This window comes from Rhamphochromis longiceps, linkage group LG20 (assembly GCF_057381845.1).
Source record: "Rhamphochromis longiceps isolate RC_006_pf linkage group LG20, R_longiceps_female_GT1.1, whole genome shotgun sequence".
Classification (NCBI taxonomy): Eukaryota; Metazoa; Chordata; class Actinopteri; order Cichliformes; family Cichlidae; genus Rhamphochromis; species Rhamphochromis longiceps.
The window spans coordinates 31,112,867-31,129,319 of NC_140576.1; the positions used below are offsets into that span (position 1 = coordinate 31,112,867).

At 37.2% G+C, this 16,453-nt stretch overlaps 1 protein-coding gene and 1 long non-coding RNA gene across 2 annotated transcripts; one reads left to right on the forward strand and one right to left on the reverse strand.

Moving 5' to 3' along the window:
* Positions 1-1,052: 1,052 nt before the first annotated feature.
* On the reverse strand, positions 1,053-5,605 carry LOC146645640 (uncharacterized). Its single transcript, XR_014909071.1, has 3 exons — positions 5,323-5,605; positions 3,905-4,004; positions 1,053-3,741 (listed from the first exon to the last, which is right to left on the reverse strand). It is a non-coding gene; the product is annotated as an uncharacterized LOC146645640 (long non-coding RNA).
* On the forward strand, positions 5,127-16,263 carry ormdl2 (ORMDL sphingolipid biosynthesis regulator 2). The gene is made up of 4 exons (XM_085393924.1): positions 5,127-5,251; positions 10,513-10,686; positions 14,427-14,578; positions 15,700-16,263. The coding sequence occupies exons 2-4, from the start codon at positions 10,513-10,515 to the stop codon at positions 15,833-15,835; spliced, it is 462 nt and encodes a 153-aa protein (XP_085250050.1). The 5' UTR covers positions 5,127-5,251; the 3' UTR covers positions 15,836-16,263.
* The last annotated feature ends 190 nt before the right edge of the window (positions 16,264-16,453 follow it).

Genomic DNA, 16,453 nt, shown 5'->3' on the forward strand with positions numbered 1-16,453 from the left:
TAGCTGGGACCTTCCTGTGAATTCACAAGGTTCCTTTCAGGTAGTCCAGTCTTCCTACACAGTCCATTCATGTGAGGCTAACTGGATGTGAGGTAAATAAAGTGCATAATGTGTAGAACAAAGTACGGTATAATCAAATGAATGTATGACTACATGGTTAAATGTGGCCACTTCATACTACAGTATAAAGCATTCTGGGTAGTCAGAAAGTCTAGAAAAGACTATGAATGTCAGTTCACTCCATTTATGTATTATTTTTAATTTCATGGCAAAATTAATCAATGCCCACGATACCATAGAAGCTAACAGTATAATTCTGTAGTTCACTGGTGGCTTTGTACAAAAAAATAGACAAAGATATAGCTCAGAGTTACAAATGGAAAACATACTGAGCTGCAAGACCCGTTTGTAGAAAACATGATTATATTATTCATCTCTATAGTAGAAAAGAGGAATACAAAGGTTACCTAGTCATAGTTTTAAAGTAATTTCCAATACTAGCTTCATAATACTTTTACACTAGACTAATATTTCATCTGCTGGCAGAGTGGTTTAGTTTTACTGCATAAAACACTGTCAGCTATGAATATTTAAAATTCAGTTTCACTGCGTTCCTAAACAGCACTAAAAGTAAATATTTATGTAAAACAATAAATAAGAATTTGGGGTTAATTAAGGCAAGGCAAGGCAAATTTATTTGTATAGCACAATTCAACAACAAGGTGATTCAAAGTGCTTTACAGAGACATTAGAAACAAAAACAAATAAAAAGCATGATTTAAAATTGATTAAAACAAGCAAACAAACAAACTAACTAAACACACACATTTCACACCTGTTCGCGCAATCTGAACCCTTATCGTAAGGGGAGCTACCAGTCCTTCTGTGGACGAGCTACTTTCTATTTTAAATTCCCTGAATTTAAAATACTCTCTAGACCCAGTCTAGACCCAGTTGGGGAGCTACCCAGAGCTCTAAACCCACTTAACAAACAAACAAACAAACAAAACAGTATATAAAATCAAAACAGATAGAATCAGAAATAGATAAGATCAGTAGTTAGTGTAAGTTTTGAAATTTAAGCTTAAAAGTGTGGATTTGGTGCTTTATTCAAATGCAGCTGAGAATAGGTGAGTCTTCAACCTGGATTTAAATAAACTGAGTGTTTCAGCTGATCTGAGGCTTTCTGGGAGTTTGTTCCAGATATAAGGAGCATAAAAGCTGAATGCAGCTTCTCCGTGTCTGGTTCTGACTCTGGGAACTGATAAAAGACCGGATCCAGGTTAAGGGTGATTTGGACAGATTTTAACGTCCTGCTATTACAACACAAAACAAAAATATATAAATGTATTAAAGAGGATGACTTATTTGAAGGAAGTCAAGTGAATTTTGATGACACCTGACGATTGCATTCAGTCGATGATTTCTTGAAAGGGAAAAAAGTTGTTTGTGTACCGACTATAGTTTCCCTTAAAAAATAAACAAACTGAATTACCGAGCACTGTTGATGAAAATATTACTGATTAAAAATTATATATTGGAAATACTTTACATATTGTTAGAATTAATATTTGAAGCCTTAGTATCAGAGCTAGCCTTCTTGCCTAGTAAACAAAAATCATTGGTTATAATTTAGGTCTTTTATCTTAAAATCTGTGAATTTTAGAAATGATATAATTTGTTATAATCTTTGGCTGCCATACATGAATTGTCTATTAAATATTATTCCCACACATACTAAATTATGATTTCTACAGGCATCCAAATCTACCTTCAAAGACCAAACATCCAAATATCTTAGGGACTTCCATCAATCATGCTGCAGTAACTTTAGCTACATTCCCAAGATTCCACATTAATAAAGCCAGGAAACCTTCCATTTTTTTCCTATTTCTTTTTGTTTATTTTGTTTTACAATTCATATTAAATGTACTTTTCCCCCCCTTTTTTTCAATATTTTGACAAGCTGTGAGGAGGGAATTTTTTTATTAAACACGATGAACTGAGATGGAATTACCCTCATCTATTTGATGTGAAAAGGTCATATCATGTCCTCCTGAGAACTGAGGAAATCTTTCGGTTTAACTCTTTTGTCCACTACAGAGGACATAATGAATAGACTGGGTCTCAGAAGGACATGATCATATCATATTCTGAACGTGTAACCTAAGCCAAAAACTTTTTTGGAAACATCTGGGTGGTTTGAACAGCAGATATTTATCATTGGCTTACACTAGGTTAAGTACTTTTTTGTACAGTTCCGTTCATACTTAGTTTATAGTTTTTTGGTCATAATAGTTCATGTAATCATGTTTTTATCATTATGAATTTGAACTCAACTTTCATTTCTTTACTGTAAAAACAACGCTCTTACCAATAGATGTGTGACTAGGTATTTGTCATGTCATGGCTTCCATCCTCACTTTAGAAAGACCCACTGTTATCATATGTGTCCTGTCCAACCCAGAATGGGGGAAAGATTATTACCTTATAAAACCACCTGAGAAATGGCCAATCAACATGCTAATAACTGAAGTTGCAATGGGCATGATGCATTATTTCAAAAATAAATAAATAAAATTAAACGAATAATAAAAGAAGGCTACTTCTTACAGATTTTCTGATATGCACTAGAAATTGAATTATATTCTTGTTGTTGTTTTAGAGGTTGTTTGGTGTTCCTTTTAAGATGCAGTGGGTCACATCGACATGGTCCTTTGGCTCGTATTTTGCCTGTATATTGTTTATTTGATAAATGAGAGAAGGTACTTTTGGCTGCTTTCTTGGCCCAGAAGCTAGCTTGTGACCCCCTGGGGATTTCTAGCAAATGTGTTATTCACTACACCAGCAAGTGTTATTATTTTATTGTAACGTTGGTCCAATATGGCTGTAGTTAGCATGAATCCTGAAAAGAGGGTTAGAATATCTCATCTGACAACATTCAACCAGTTCATGAACCTTTTGTTGTTGATCTGGTGTCGGCACATATGAAGACCCACTGATATAGAGTCTGTTGAATACTTTTCTATTGCACGGGTGATAATTACTTGGTTTGGATGATCTAATATCATGTTCCTAAGATAGAGATGATGATAAGAAGAAAATTTACTGGTTTCATCATGTTCACTATAATCACTTATGTAATATATTTGATTAAAACTAGCTTGTGTCATTTTCCTCTGCTTTTCAAAGTCAACTTCCTCTTTGATCCTTAACCACTACAACATGTCATGTCACACTGATGAGAACATTATAGTGACTCTAGTGGCTTAACAAAAACATTCCACTATCAATCATCGGACAAGAAAACCAAACCTAGTATTACTGTGCTTTTCAATCTTATGTTCCCTAAATTCACCCCATTTGTTGATTGTTAGTGTGAGAGTTATTGTTAATCTGCAGAGGATATTGTGCTGAATATTTAGATTAGTGCATACAAACTCACTACATACTTTATTAGTACACCTTGCTAGTACTGAGTCAGAGCCCCTTTTGCCTTCAGAGCTGCCGTCTTTGTGACTGAGATTCAAAAAGTTCCTGGAAACATTTACAGATTTTAATCCATAGTGACAGGATAGCTTAATGTAGTTGTTGCAGATTTATTGGCCGCATATCCATGATGTGAAAACCTTTTATTTCACCACATTCCAAAGATGCTCTACTGGCCTGAGTTCTGGTGACTGTGGAGGCAATTTCCATGCAGTGAATCCTGCTGGAAGCAGCCATCAGAAGATGGGTACACTATGGTGATAAAGGGGTGAACATGGTCAGCAACACTACTGATTCAGAGTGTGTTTAAATGATGCTCATCTTGTACTAAGGAGCCCAAAGTGTAACAACAAAATATCCCCCACACCATTACATTACCACCACCCTGAACTGCTCATAGGTTTAAGTTATTTACCCTATTTTTGACCCCTCCAATCCATCTGAAAACCTTTTCCAATCTTTCATCATCCAATTTTGGCAAGCCAGTGTCCAGCAGGCAGCAGGTAACAAGATCCCTAAACAAAAAGAAAAAGAGTCACGAGGGAAACTGACAAACAGTATGACATGAGAAGAAACTGAGACAAAAGTAAACACAAGGAAATCAAGGAAAGTGGATGCTGGAGAGCAACAAGATACGGCTAAAACTAATTACACAAGACAAGAAGGTCAAACTGAACACAAGGCACAAAAAAATCATGACTATCAAAGTTAAACAGGAAAATGGATACAGGGATCTTAACTATATACAGGGAACACAAGGGAGGCAGGATAAACTACAAGAAGGAATACAACACTAACAAACTGCTACCATGGGGGAAAAAAACAAGATGGCAAATCAAACTGCACGAGTATATAATTCACAAACTCAACTTACAAAAGAGAAAACAAATGCTCTCCGATAATAGGCAATAAAAGGCATAATAATAATTCAGAATAATTATAGGAAGGCAAACTTAAGAAACCAACTGAAGATATTTAATAACAAACAGAATGTGAAAGCTCAAAAACCACAAAACTGTGTAAGATGACAAAGTGGTTATTTGAGTCACTGTTACCTTCCTCTCAGCTTAAAGGAGCCTGACCGCTATCCTATAACTTCTGGCATCAAGAAGGAATTTACCCACAGAGCTGCTGCTCACTGGATACTTTCTGTTTTTCAGACCATTCTCTGTAAACCCTTGAGATGATTGTGTGTGATAATTCCAGTAGATCAGCAGCTCTGGAAATACACAAGCCTGTTTGGCACCACATCAAAGTCTGTTACCTTACCTTTTTTCTGAATTTTGGCGCTCTGGTCGTCTTGACCATTTCTACATGCTCAAATAACGCCGTTGCTGCCGTGATTCTTAATTACATTGATGTGTTAAGAAGCAGTGGAACAGTTGTACCTAATGAAGTGCCCAGCGAGTAAGTGTATAAAGGTTTTTTTTGTTTGTTTTTTGTTTGTTTTTTTGTCCATGTGCGTTCCTGAAAGATGATCTGAAAGCTTCTGCATGCCTGCAGCCACCCTGATATCTAGGTAGTTATATGGGAATTAACAGTAGCACTAAATTGTGGCCAACACATTTACTGGGGCATCTCGGGAATTTCTTGGACAGCTGATCTTTAGTGTACCTCTCACAGTTTTCCCCTTTCACCTGTTTACCTGCCGTTGTTAAAGACAGGCTGGAGTTTTGACAGAGGAACCAGTCCAGCTCAAGCGAAGGCGGGGTTAAGAAGACAAAACAAGGAATTTCCTGGTGAGCTACGACAACACAGGAAGGTAAAGTTTTCTCCGGTGAAATGTAGCGCTTTAAATCTAGAAATACCACACGAGCTAGATTTGTTACTCACCGCACGACGGAATCGGTTTACGTCCTCAGTGCTTACGTATCGTGTGAAACGATTAATTGTAATTAAAGTACATTTAAACTGGTGTTAGCTTGTCAACCTGTAGGTAGCGGCTGTTAGCTAGCCCGCGAACGTCACGTGACTCGTATTTAGTTAAATAATATACTCGAAAAGTCTGAGCATTTTCTGAAAGGTTGTCTGTGTTGTTCTTGTGGTATATTTAACACTGTTCGAGTCTAAGGAGTCTGAAAATTGCGGTGAGACGACTGAATGTTGGCCCACTGATGTTGGGGACGGCTAAAAGAGGAAGCGTGTGTTTTGGTAACCAGAAGAACTCAGTCGGGTGGAGTCATTTTTCCCATAACCTCAACATGCTAGTTATGTTGACCACATCTAGCATGATAAGGCTTTGGTGCATGTGCTTTGTTGCATCTACTTTGAGAGGAAGCGTGTATTTTGGCAGCGAAACAAAATTCATAATAAGTCATTTTTCCCCCCCAGCACTTTTTCCCAAAGCCTCATCATGCTGCTTACGTTGACCACATCTAGCACGATAAGCCTTTGGTGCATCTACTTGAGAGGAAGCGTGTATTTTGGCCACCAACACAAAATTCGTATTAAGTGTTTTTTTTTCCCCCCCCAGCGCTTTTTTCCAAACCCTCATCATGCTAGTTGAGGCTTTGGGGATTGTGTGCATTTGAAACTGTCATGCCTGCATGACTTTGAGACATCTGCACCAACAAAGTGCTGTGTTTGCAATGTGACATATACTCTGAACTTCTTTAATTTAAATTTTAAATGCCCCTGCAGAGCATGTTTAAAAAAAAAAAAAAAAAAGAAAAGAAAAGAAAAAAGATTAACGCGAAAGTTGCACAAGAAAGCCCACTCTGGAAACTAACTGGAAGTTAACGAGATTATAAACAAAAGGCAAATTGATACACTTGACTGAAATGTCAAAGTAGGGTTATTCCATCTCAAATCGTCACTTTTTTTGTAATATTTCTTTGTTAAATCAGCTCCGATTTGAGATTGAGATCTAAGGCAGTGTTTGAACATGGATATATAAAAAATAAGACAAAGGTTTGAAATGCTCACTCGCCTCTGTTACCTTGAATTAAGATCTCTGATTTGATAAAATACATTTAAATATCAAGTAGTCCTGCAAAGTCCTACATGAATCAAAAATCACTTTTCAAAAATTAACTAGTGAGAACCTCTGAATGGTATGCAGTTGAATTTCGCAATAATGCAAAATAAAACTTTTTAGCATAAAAAAGGTCACAGAAATGAAGACAATGCTACTTTCATTCAACTGTCATTGTGGATTGAGCAGTTTTATTAGAATTCTTGCAGCACTTATTCTTGTACAAAAAATTACAATCAGTAATTACATTCAGTTTGATGGTAAAAGAGGCTAGTGAACATTTTTTACTTCTATCTTTAAAATTTTTGAGAGATTCATGTTCAAACATTGCTCAGGTTTGAAAGTCTGAATATGCTAGAAGCATGTTAACGAGCCATTTAGCTGGCTTTGTAGAAGATGGAAAGTTTTGGGGGTTTGTTTTTTTCCTACCAGAAAACATTGTATAGCAGGTTATTAATAATTTGTCACATCTGAACTTGAATTTGAGCCAGACATCAGCCAGGTTGGCTGATACTACAGGTCAGTGGAGAACAGTTTGAACTGTTAGGAAGGCAACAATAACTTAAAAAACAAGTTACTACATCCAGAAAAGCACCTCTGAATCCACAACACGCAGGAAAACAGACAAAGACACGCTGTGGAAGAGAGCTGGGGATTAATAATAACGAATAATTAAACACAGAGAGGTGTTGCTGGTGTTTTGGTGTGGGGGTGTTTTCATGCCACATTTCGGTTAATTTGTGCCAACTGATATGGTGGCTCTGACAGGTCAGATGCACTGCAACCTAAAAAACACCAGTGAATAGCAAAATGCTGCAAAAGCACACAAAAACACAAAGGTTGAATAAAGCACAACAGAAATTGAAACCAAAAAAAATCCAACTTGTAAAACACAAGTGTTTTGGGGAAGACAAAATGACAGAACAATTGCGAGATTGAATTCCAGTGCTTTTTCTGTGCTTGCGTAGAATTTCTCTATTTGCTGATCTTTTATTATGTTGTGTTGCATTCGACCTCTCAGGGTCGCTGTAACAGAGCATCATTTAAATGACATAAGCAAAAGAGAATGTACCCCTCCTCTGATAGCTGCTTCCAGAAAAGCTGAAAAGAATCTCCAACTGTTTTTTTTTTTTTTTTTTTTTTGAACACAACAAAGTTCAAATGGCCTCCAGAGTCACCAGATCTCAATGCAAACACCAGCTTTGGGATGTGGTGAAAATGGAGATTAACATCATGGATATGCACCTGACAAATCTGCAGCAACTGCAGGAAGCATCACGTCGGTATGAACTCAGGTCTTTGAGGAATATTTTCTAGCACCATGCTGAAATTAAGCCACAAAGAATTAAGGCAGTTCTGAAGGTGAAAGGGGTCCAACCAGTATTCGAAAGGTGTGCCTAATAAAGTGAATGGTACATGAATAAAGTGAAACCAAGTGAAGGGTTTTTGTATGTGAATAGTTCATATAATGTGAGCATTTTCAGGACTTTTTACAGCTTAAACAAAGAGGAACATTTGGATGATGATGAATGTGTAATTTGTTTGTAGTGGTCTATCTTGTTTCAGATCAGATTGGGCTGTATAGGGGCCATAAACCACTGCTTGAAATTTAGACTTCAAGAAAGAGGGACTTCCCCCAATTAAATGCCTCCCACAGGGGGGATTTCTACACTTTGGTGGGTTATAGCCAGTTCTAGATATAATACAACCTGAAAAAGACTGATTTCAGAGGTTTCAACAGATAACCGATAACCTGAAGCTTGTGGATTTGAGTCATTGTTGAGATATTGGCTTCTCTGAGATGACCGAAAAACTTTTTTTACCAGTGCTACTGTAAGTGAGCTAGCTTACTTCCAGTAAAAGGAAATAATTAATGAGTGTCCACTAAAACAAAATAATTTCACAGAGCATCTCTTCAAAGGCAGGGAGAAAAAAAGTGTTAATAAGATAAGCAGATAAGCTTCTTTACACATTATTAGGCTGTTCTTGTTCTTCGATGCCATAAGTAACTTCTAATTGAAAAGTTTATACTTGTTACCTGTATGTGACCACAGTTAGGGCTGTGCAATATGACCAAAATCTCATATCACGATATAAGAATTCTATCGTCCGATAACGATATAAATCACAAAAATGTACCATTTTCTGTAAATTCTGTGAATCTCGGGCAGCTCGACTTGCGTGAAGTGTTTCCAGCTGCGCGTCATGTACCTGGAGTCGAGTGTTTTAACAGATGCATGAAACGATATATTTTTAGACATAAGTTGTAACGGCCGCCGTTTTCTTTGTGAGTATTTATTACACAGCGTGCTGCGGGGAAAAGCCTGTTCTAACGTTTGAGTCTAAGGTTTATTTTTTAGCACCTGTCGGCTCTTTTTTACTTCTCATCCGTAAATAATCTGCTCTTTCACGTGATTCAGTTTATTTTGAAAAGTCTCAACAGGATCTTGAGCTTTATTGTGAAAGGTTTATGTGGTACATAAACACGCGGACACGCGATGGTGTTACCGTCGTTGTTGCTAACCACAAGGCATAAAAACAGGCGCTTGTCCGTCTGTAGTGTGGTTATATTAAATATAAGAGAAAGAGAGAACTTTAAGAAATTAATATAGCCACTACAGGGACCATCAAAACGGTGAAAAAATATTGCCATAAACAGTTTATTTTGCAATACCACGAAACAAACGATAGCGTAAAATGAAACATAGACGTTTGTATATCATCATCCGATATATATCGTTATATCAAACAGCCCTACTTGTTACCTGTATGAAGTTGACTGGGCTTAATATTATTAGATTCAGTTAATTGTGTGGGGGATTTTCCCACATTATAAGCGCTATATTTGCAAGATTACGTCACATACAGTTTGCACAGTCCTGCACTGATGAACTAAAATTAGTTTGATAGCCCTGCTTCTTTTTATATGAATGAAATGAGTAGCTAACATGACAGAAAACATTTCCATGAAAAAATATGGACCCACTCCTTACCTCCTCAAAATCAGCAAAATATCTTTCTAAAATAATCTAAGCATATTATGAAAGCATTTAAAACAGTCACAGACCCTTGGAGGTCATAGAGGACATAGTGGGAGGGTAAACATTTTGTACTTTTTAATTGGTGTGTAATTTTATCTCTTATATTGAAGAAGTTATAAAATATACAAAAATAATTTGAATTAAAATAAGGATTTCATCTCTCTCCCTACTTAGCATACTTCATGCTGCTGTAACTTGGAAAATGTTGATAGTATGAAAGTAACATTTTGCACGAAATGTACTAAAGTGATTGTACAAAATGAAGAAAAAAAACCAGCTGATTCTGACAGGTCACGTGGGATTGTTGTTGGTTTTTTTTTCATGGAATGGCCCAGAATAAATTAAAAGTATTATTCACTGATTTAACTTCCTTTTAGCTGCAGAGCAGATCAAGATCTTGACGTTATTGTTGTCTATATGAAAGGTACAGCAAGCAAAACTCAGGAACAAACAATGTACTGAGCTTGCGTGCAAAGGTTGTAGTCACTGCTGTAATGTAAAGCTTTTTGAAGCTTTTGTTGCATAAACAGATACCTTTGTTGCTAATAGGCATGTTGATGTGAAGATAAGATTTACATTAGGTATCCCAAATATCTGGAAATTCCTGTGTTACACAAGCCAAACCATTAAACAAAATCTATAATAAAATAGCATAAATAAAGTAGACTAGCTGAAAAAAATAAATACAATATGATGATCTCAAAAATATAAAAATGACCTAAGAGAAAAAAGTTCTGTAAAATATAATAAAGGAGATAAATGAATGAAAATTTAAATAAAATAATAAAACGCAACGTAAAAAGATGATTCGCAATACAGCAACAAAACAAAAAGCAACTGAAATTAGCCACTGTTATAAAATTACTACTGTTTAAATTGTCCAAGTTTCTGCTTGCTTACGTCTCGAAGCTGGAACTCTGTGGGGTCAAATGTTTACATTTGAGTGCTTCTGAAGCATGTGGGTTTTTGTTTGGTTTTTTTCCATTTACATTTTCTTTCCTTTTCTAGATGAATGTGGGCGTCGCTCACAGCGAGGTAAACCCCAACACACGGGTGATGAACAGCAGAGGGATATGGCTTACCTATCTGTTGCTCACTGTCGTCTTACACATCGTCCTGCTCAGCATCCCTTTCTTCACTGTCCCGCTGGTCTGGACACTAACTAACGTCATCCACAATCTGGTCAGTAAAGCCTAAACAGCTGTGCTGTGTAGAAATGAACATTTTCATGCAGTTCATCAGTTCATTTTTCTTTTTTTCATGAGCCTAGTTTCAGTTTTTATTTCAGTTAACTAAAATCTTTTTCCACACTTAGTTTCAGTTTTTACCTTTCAGCCGTAAAAGGTTGATGGGCTTCCGGATGGGCAGGCAGTGTGGACACGAGAGCTTCAAATTGATGGTGTAGCTACTAAAAATCTCTGACAAGTTCAGATCTCAGGGACCTCAACCTACAGGTCAGAGGTCAAGTTTTCTGAGAGTCTTCTGAACATGATGGTCGTGTCCAAATTCATGGGCTGCATCCTCCTGAGGACTCGCCCTTCGCGGTCTACGTGGGCGAGGTCGTCAGAAGGTTGGGTAGGCCGGAAGTAAACGGCTGTGAAATTGGACGGTCTAGCCTTCAGATTTGTGTCGCCGCTGTCTCGGTGGAGTTTAATAAACTCAGCCGTCTGCTTCTTGCTATCTAAAATATAACCAGACACTGGTGTAAATTCTCGACTGTCTCATACTTCTGTTTAATAAGTTTTCTGTTTGACGTTTAGTCAGCTGTGTGAAAACCAAGGAGGAACCCACCCGGGGGATTAATAAAGTTTTATTTTATGTAACCTAATAACTTTAATCTCAGCCAAACCGATTTACTCACGAACAAATAAAACACTGAAAAAAGCCAAACAAGAACATTTTTAGGTTATCTAAGTGACTTATATATTACGTTTAACCTGAGTAGTGAAAGACCGCGATAATCTGAAAAATGATCTGCCGGGAGTTTGCTGCTCTCGGCGGCTCTAGTGACCCTCGAGCTCCCGGCTAGCTATCGAGCTGGTGGATAACAGACGTCTCCGAAAACGTCAGAGCACTTTTGCAAATATGCGATGTCTTGATAAACTGAGCAGATATTTGAAGTTTACAGACCCACATTCTCGCCTGAAAATATGTTAAACATTTATTTTGTGACCCAGAGTAATAAGAGTAATATTAAAAACTTAGTGGCCGCCATTGTTTTATGGCGATCGTGGCTCAAGAGTTAGGAGTTCGCCTTGTAATCGGAAGGTTGCCGGTTCGAGCCCCGGCTCGGTCAGTCTCGGTCGTTGTGTCCTTGGGCAAGACACTTCACCTGTTGCCTACTGGTGGTGGTCAGAGGGCCCGGTGGCGCCAGTGTCCGGCAGCCTCGCCTCTGTCAGTGCGCCCCAGGGTGGCTGTGGCTACAATGTAGCTTGCCATCACCAGTGTGTGAATGTGTGTGTGAATGGGTGGATGACTGGATATGTAAAGCGCTTTGGGGTCCTTAGGGACTAGTAAAGCGCTATATAAATACAGGCCATTTACCATTTACCATTTTATAACTGGAATTGGCTGGGCCGCGCTATGAATTCTGGGATATGATGGGCCACGAAGGATACACCTGACCCATCCTTTAAATTCAGGGAAAAGGAGGACGCATTTGTCGGTTGCATTCGGAGGAGTGTACGACTTTGGACAGCCTTCGTCGCGTCGCTGTGATGTAATCGGCCTACAAATGCAGCCCATGAATTTGGACACGACTGATAACTGTGGGACAAGTCGACATAGGATTTTTAAATTGATACAATAGTTGTGTACTAGGAGTCTGAGCGTTATCACTGGCAGTTGCTAGTATTTGTAGTCTAGCAGGTGACAGGTATAGATACAGATAATATCAGAATCTAATCTGATTAATTCATAATTTAGCTTCTATATTTTGTGAGATCATAAAAACATCAAATTATTAAACAATGCTATTACACTAAACTGACAAATAGATGACAGTAAAACCTTTTGGTATATGACGTCAAAGACAGTGGACACTTGCATATTTAATCAGCTTTTCTTCAGTTTTATCATGACTTGTGCTGACATGTTTTTGTGTGGCACCCCCGCCTAACAATATTGCGTGATCCTGGGATGTTATTCCATTTTACATGCTGAAAGGTGGCATTGTCTGTTTTACTGTAGGGTGCGTATGTGTCGTAAAATATCGGTTTATCTGTTTTCAGGTGAAAAGAAACTGAAATTGTGGTCACGCTTTCATTTGCATTTAATCTGCAGATCAGCACACAGCACTACTTTCCTTAACACCTCCCTCCCCCAATATCAGTAAAGCGTGCTGGTGTCCAGAGTTAATGAGAAAAGTACAACTTTGTGAAGTACCATGATCTTGGTTGTTCATAACAGTGCTAAACAGTTTATCAGAAGTCGTCTGCTTCAGAGATAAAATTTTTTTGATTTTGATATGCTAAATTCAAATCATGTACAGTTGTTATTTTTTTTTAAATTTTCACCAATTTGCTGCTTAGATGAGTTTTACTTATAAATTGTAAGCTTATGTCTTCTCATCTGTTTATAGTTTTATATATTAATACAGTTATGTCCATAATTTGTTGAGTTAAGACTCAGTTTTTGTAGTTTTCTCTGTACACCATCACAGTGGATTTGAACTCAAACAGTGATTGAAGTGCAGACTTTCTGGGGTTCCAGAAAACTGCATTAACTGTTTAGGAATTGTTGCAATTTTTATACATAGTTTGTGGATGTTTCCGCAACAAAACCAAATTATTTATCGCTGTAAAGCCCGAACCATTAAGTACTTGCCAGAATATTCAATCGTTTTGAAACTGGAGTCTTTATTGATTCTTCTGAGAATTTAAAACAAAGCTGAATAAAAATGTGCATTATGAGTTTTAATTTGGATATTTTTTTACTACACCTGGCATTTTCCGATCCCTGTAGGATTATCCATCACACTGATGATGTGTGATGGATAAAGAGATACGAAAGAATTCAAATGTGATGCACTCTGCATTACAGGGTTAAGAGTGAAGGGGATCAATAAAAGAAAGTATTTACTTAGTACTAAGTTTACATGCATTTCGCTGGTACAATTTCCATTATTTACAGTACTTTATACAGCATATTGTGAAAGAAAACTAAAAAAATTACTTGTGAGATATTTTATATCTAATATTTTAATATGCTTTAAGAAAACATGTAACTTTACTGTGTGGCATTAGATTTCCTGCTACTAGAAAGGTCAAATCTAAGGTCAGAGTGGAAGTTGAAGGGTCAAATTTCAATGTCACATTTGAAATCTGTATAAGAGCCCAACTTCATCAACTTTAGATGAATAGTTTAAGAATAATAATTTGGTCTAAGAGGCAAGCTGGTAACATATCATTTAAAACTGGAGCCAACCAATGTACAGCATCATTTTCAGTTCCAGTGACTAAAAATTAGCGAACATTGGCAATTGTTTCAGAATCATTTTGGCTTTACATCAGTATGATTGAAAATCTAAAAACCAGCTGAATTGCTGCTGTTGTTGAAAGTGTATTAGTTGTTGTTTTAATATCTCAGGGAAGCGCTGTTCTTTAAAAAACAAAACCAAAAAAACCACCAGTTTTGCAGTGCACATCAGACAAAATGTATGTTGTTTTTCTTTTCCCACGGTTTATACCTTCAGTGTGGTTTGCACCTGGGGGAGGTAATTTTGCTCTCCACAATACTGCTCTTACATGTCAGAGCTGGGAAAATTTGTTGGGTCACTTCCAGGGTTAATGAAAACATCAGCTCTCCGGGCAGTGACTGAAATGTCTCCTTGATTCGTCGTTGCACTTGAACTTGCATGGAGTATTACTTCTTCTTCCCCCTGATAATGTTTGTAGATGACTGTTGTTATGTCTCCTCTGCAGGTGATGTACCTGTTTCTGCACACAGTGAAGGGCACTCCCTTTGAAACACCAGACCAAGGCAAAGCCCGTCTGCTCACACACTGGGAACAGATGGATTACGGCGTCCAGTTCACATCTTCACGCAAATTTCTTACCATCTCACCAATTGTTCTGTAAGTACATACACTGTTCACAACAGAACGTCACAGATAGCTTACAGTTTCACTTTCATTAGGATGAGTAATTTAACATGTAAAGGTTGCATAACTGCTGTATGTTATTTGACAACAATTTAGGCTTTTAACCGCTTTTTAAAGGATTTGTTAACAGTGATCAGCCGACAGAAACAGAAATATCAGCCCAAATAGCGACTGGCTACCCCAAGAATTACCCGTTGCCCTTATCAGTGGATAGAAAGTTAAACTTTGCTATGTTCTTTAGCCAACATGAGTCCTACATGTGTTTGTGTAAAGTAATTAAATTAAAAAGTAGTCTGCTTTTATAATAAATAAAAGATTTGGCAGTTTAATAGTTCTCCAAAGAGTAAAAGTAAAAAAGTACACCAGTTTCAATATAATTTTGACTGCAGCTGAGCAAATTAGTAAGCCAGCAGGGATGGTAGTGAAAGCAAGTGAAAGCAAACAAATCTGTCAACTCACTGTTAAATCCCCTGTTTTATTCTGTGACTGTTTTTTTTTTTTGTTTTGTTTCCTTTTGGATTTCAAAACCATAGTTAGGGACGCTCGGGAAAAGCAATTTGCATGTATTCATTCATGCTAACCACCGCTACTGAGGTTCAGTGAAACTAAGAGGAAAAGGTCTGAGGTGATAGACGTAGGCCGGTGATTCCCAAAGTGTGGGCTGTGAAGGCATGGACGATGGGGCATGAGAGGTCATTTATAATAAATGCAGTTTTTTTAAAAACATATATATTAAATATATATATATATATATATATATATTATATGATTTTTATAGTAGAGGTTAAACTTGTATGATCCCCTTTTATAGGTTGAATCCAATGATAATTCTTTTGGCTTTGGTTCCAGAAGTTTGTTAGAATTTTTTTCTTTTTGTTTTTAGATTTGTAATTTTGTTTAAAATTGTTGTGATGAATATGAGTTTCTGGGATTGAGGTTGGCCAAAAACTGAAAAGCTAAGGCCAAATATTCTCAGCCTGAACTTTCTGTGTGTCATGTACTTTTGTTTTATCATGTATTTGTGTGTGTGTTATAATCCTGAAGAATTCATGTTGATGCTGATGCTTTCTTTCTCTCACTCTCTTTCTTTACAGATATATTCTTGCAAGTTTCTACACAAAATACGATCCTACGCATTTCCTCATCAACACGTGCTCGCTCCTTAGCGTCCTCCTCCCAAAGCTGCCTCAGTTTCATGGAGTACGGATATTTGGGATCAACAAGTACTGACAGAACACTGGATTTTAAACTTCAACACTGGACTGTTTCAATTTTAGAGGCTGCAAAAGAAGAAAATCTGTTTAAATGGTCTGAACATGTACACATTGTTTGGAGTATTACATGAAAGTTGCTTGCAGCCTGGTGAAAGTAAATGCACTGCTGCTGTTTAATCAAAGTAAACGATGACATTCCCGATGTAAAGGCCAGACATGTTTGCTCTTGTCTTGGAGAAAGAGCATATTTATAACTGCACTGCTTTCACGTGTAGCTTTTCTACAGATGTTGGTTGTTGTCATGAATGTAAATGAATATTTTTGATTCATGTTGCAAATGGCACTTGAAAGTTTTCTTTTTCTTAATTTACTATGAAGGATTAACATGCAGCATGCATTTACATGCCCATAATAATAATAAACATTTTGCCATGATAAACATAATCATGTAATGTTTGATTCAACAGCAGGGTTATCTTTATTTCACAGAATCTAGTGGGAAAAGTGCAAAATCCCATTGTACAGAGGTGTGCAGGAATCAAATCCTGCCAAAATCTCTATTATAAATGATCAATTGTAGGTCAGTGTACAAGCTCCGGGGAAATCCAGACACTTTACATGAAGCAGCCATGTG

What these genes read in the sequence shown, in the direction of transcription:
- ormdl2 (XM_085393924.1), top strand. Translation starts at nt 10,513, where the DNA reads ATGAATGTGGGCGTCGCTCACAGCGAGGTAAACCCCAACACACGGGTG. An exon ending in CTAACGTCATCCACAATCTG is followed by an intron (nt 10,687 to 14,426) that starts GTCAGTAAAGCC and finishes TCTCCTCTGCAG; the next exon opens with GTGATGTACCTGTTTCTGCA. An exon ending in ACCATCTCACCAATTGTTCT is followed by an intron (nt 14,579 to 15,699) that starts GTAAGTACATAC and finishes CTTTCTTTACAG; the next exon opens with ATATATTCTTGCAAGTTTCT.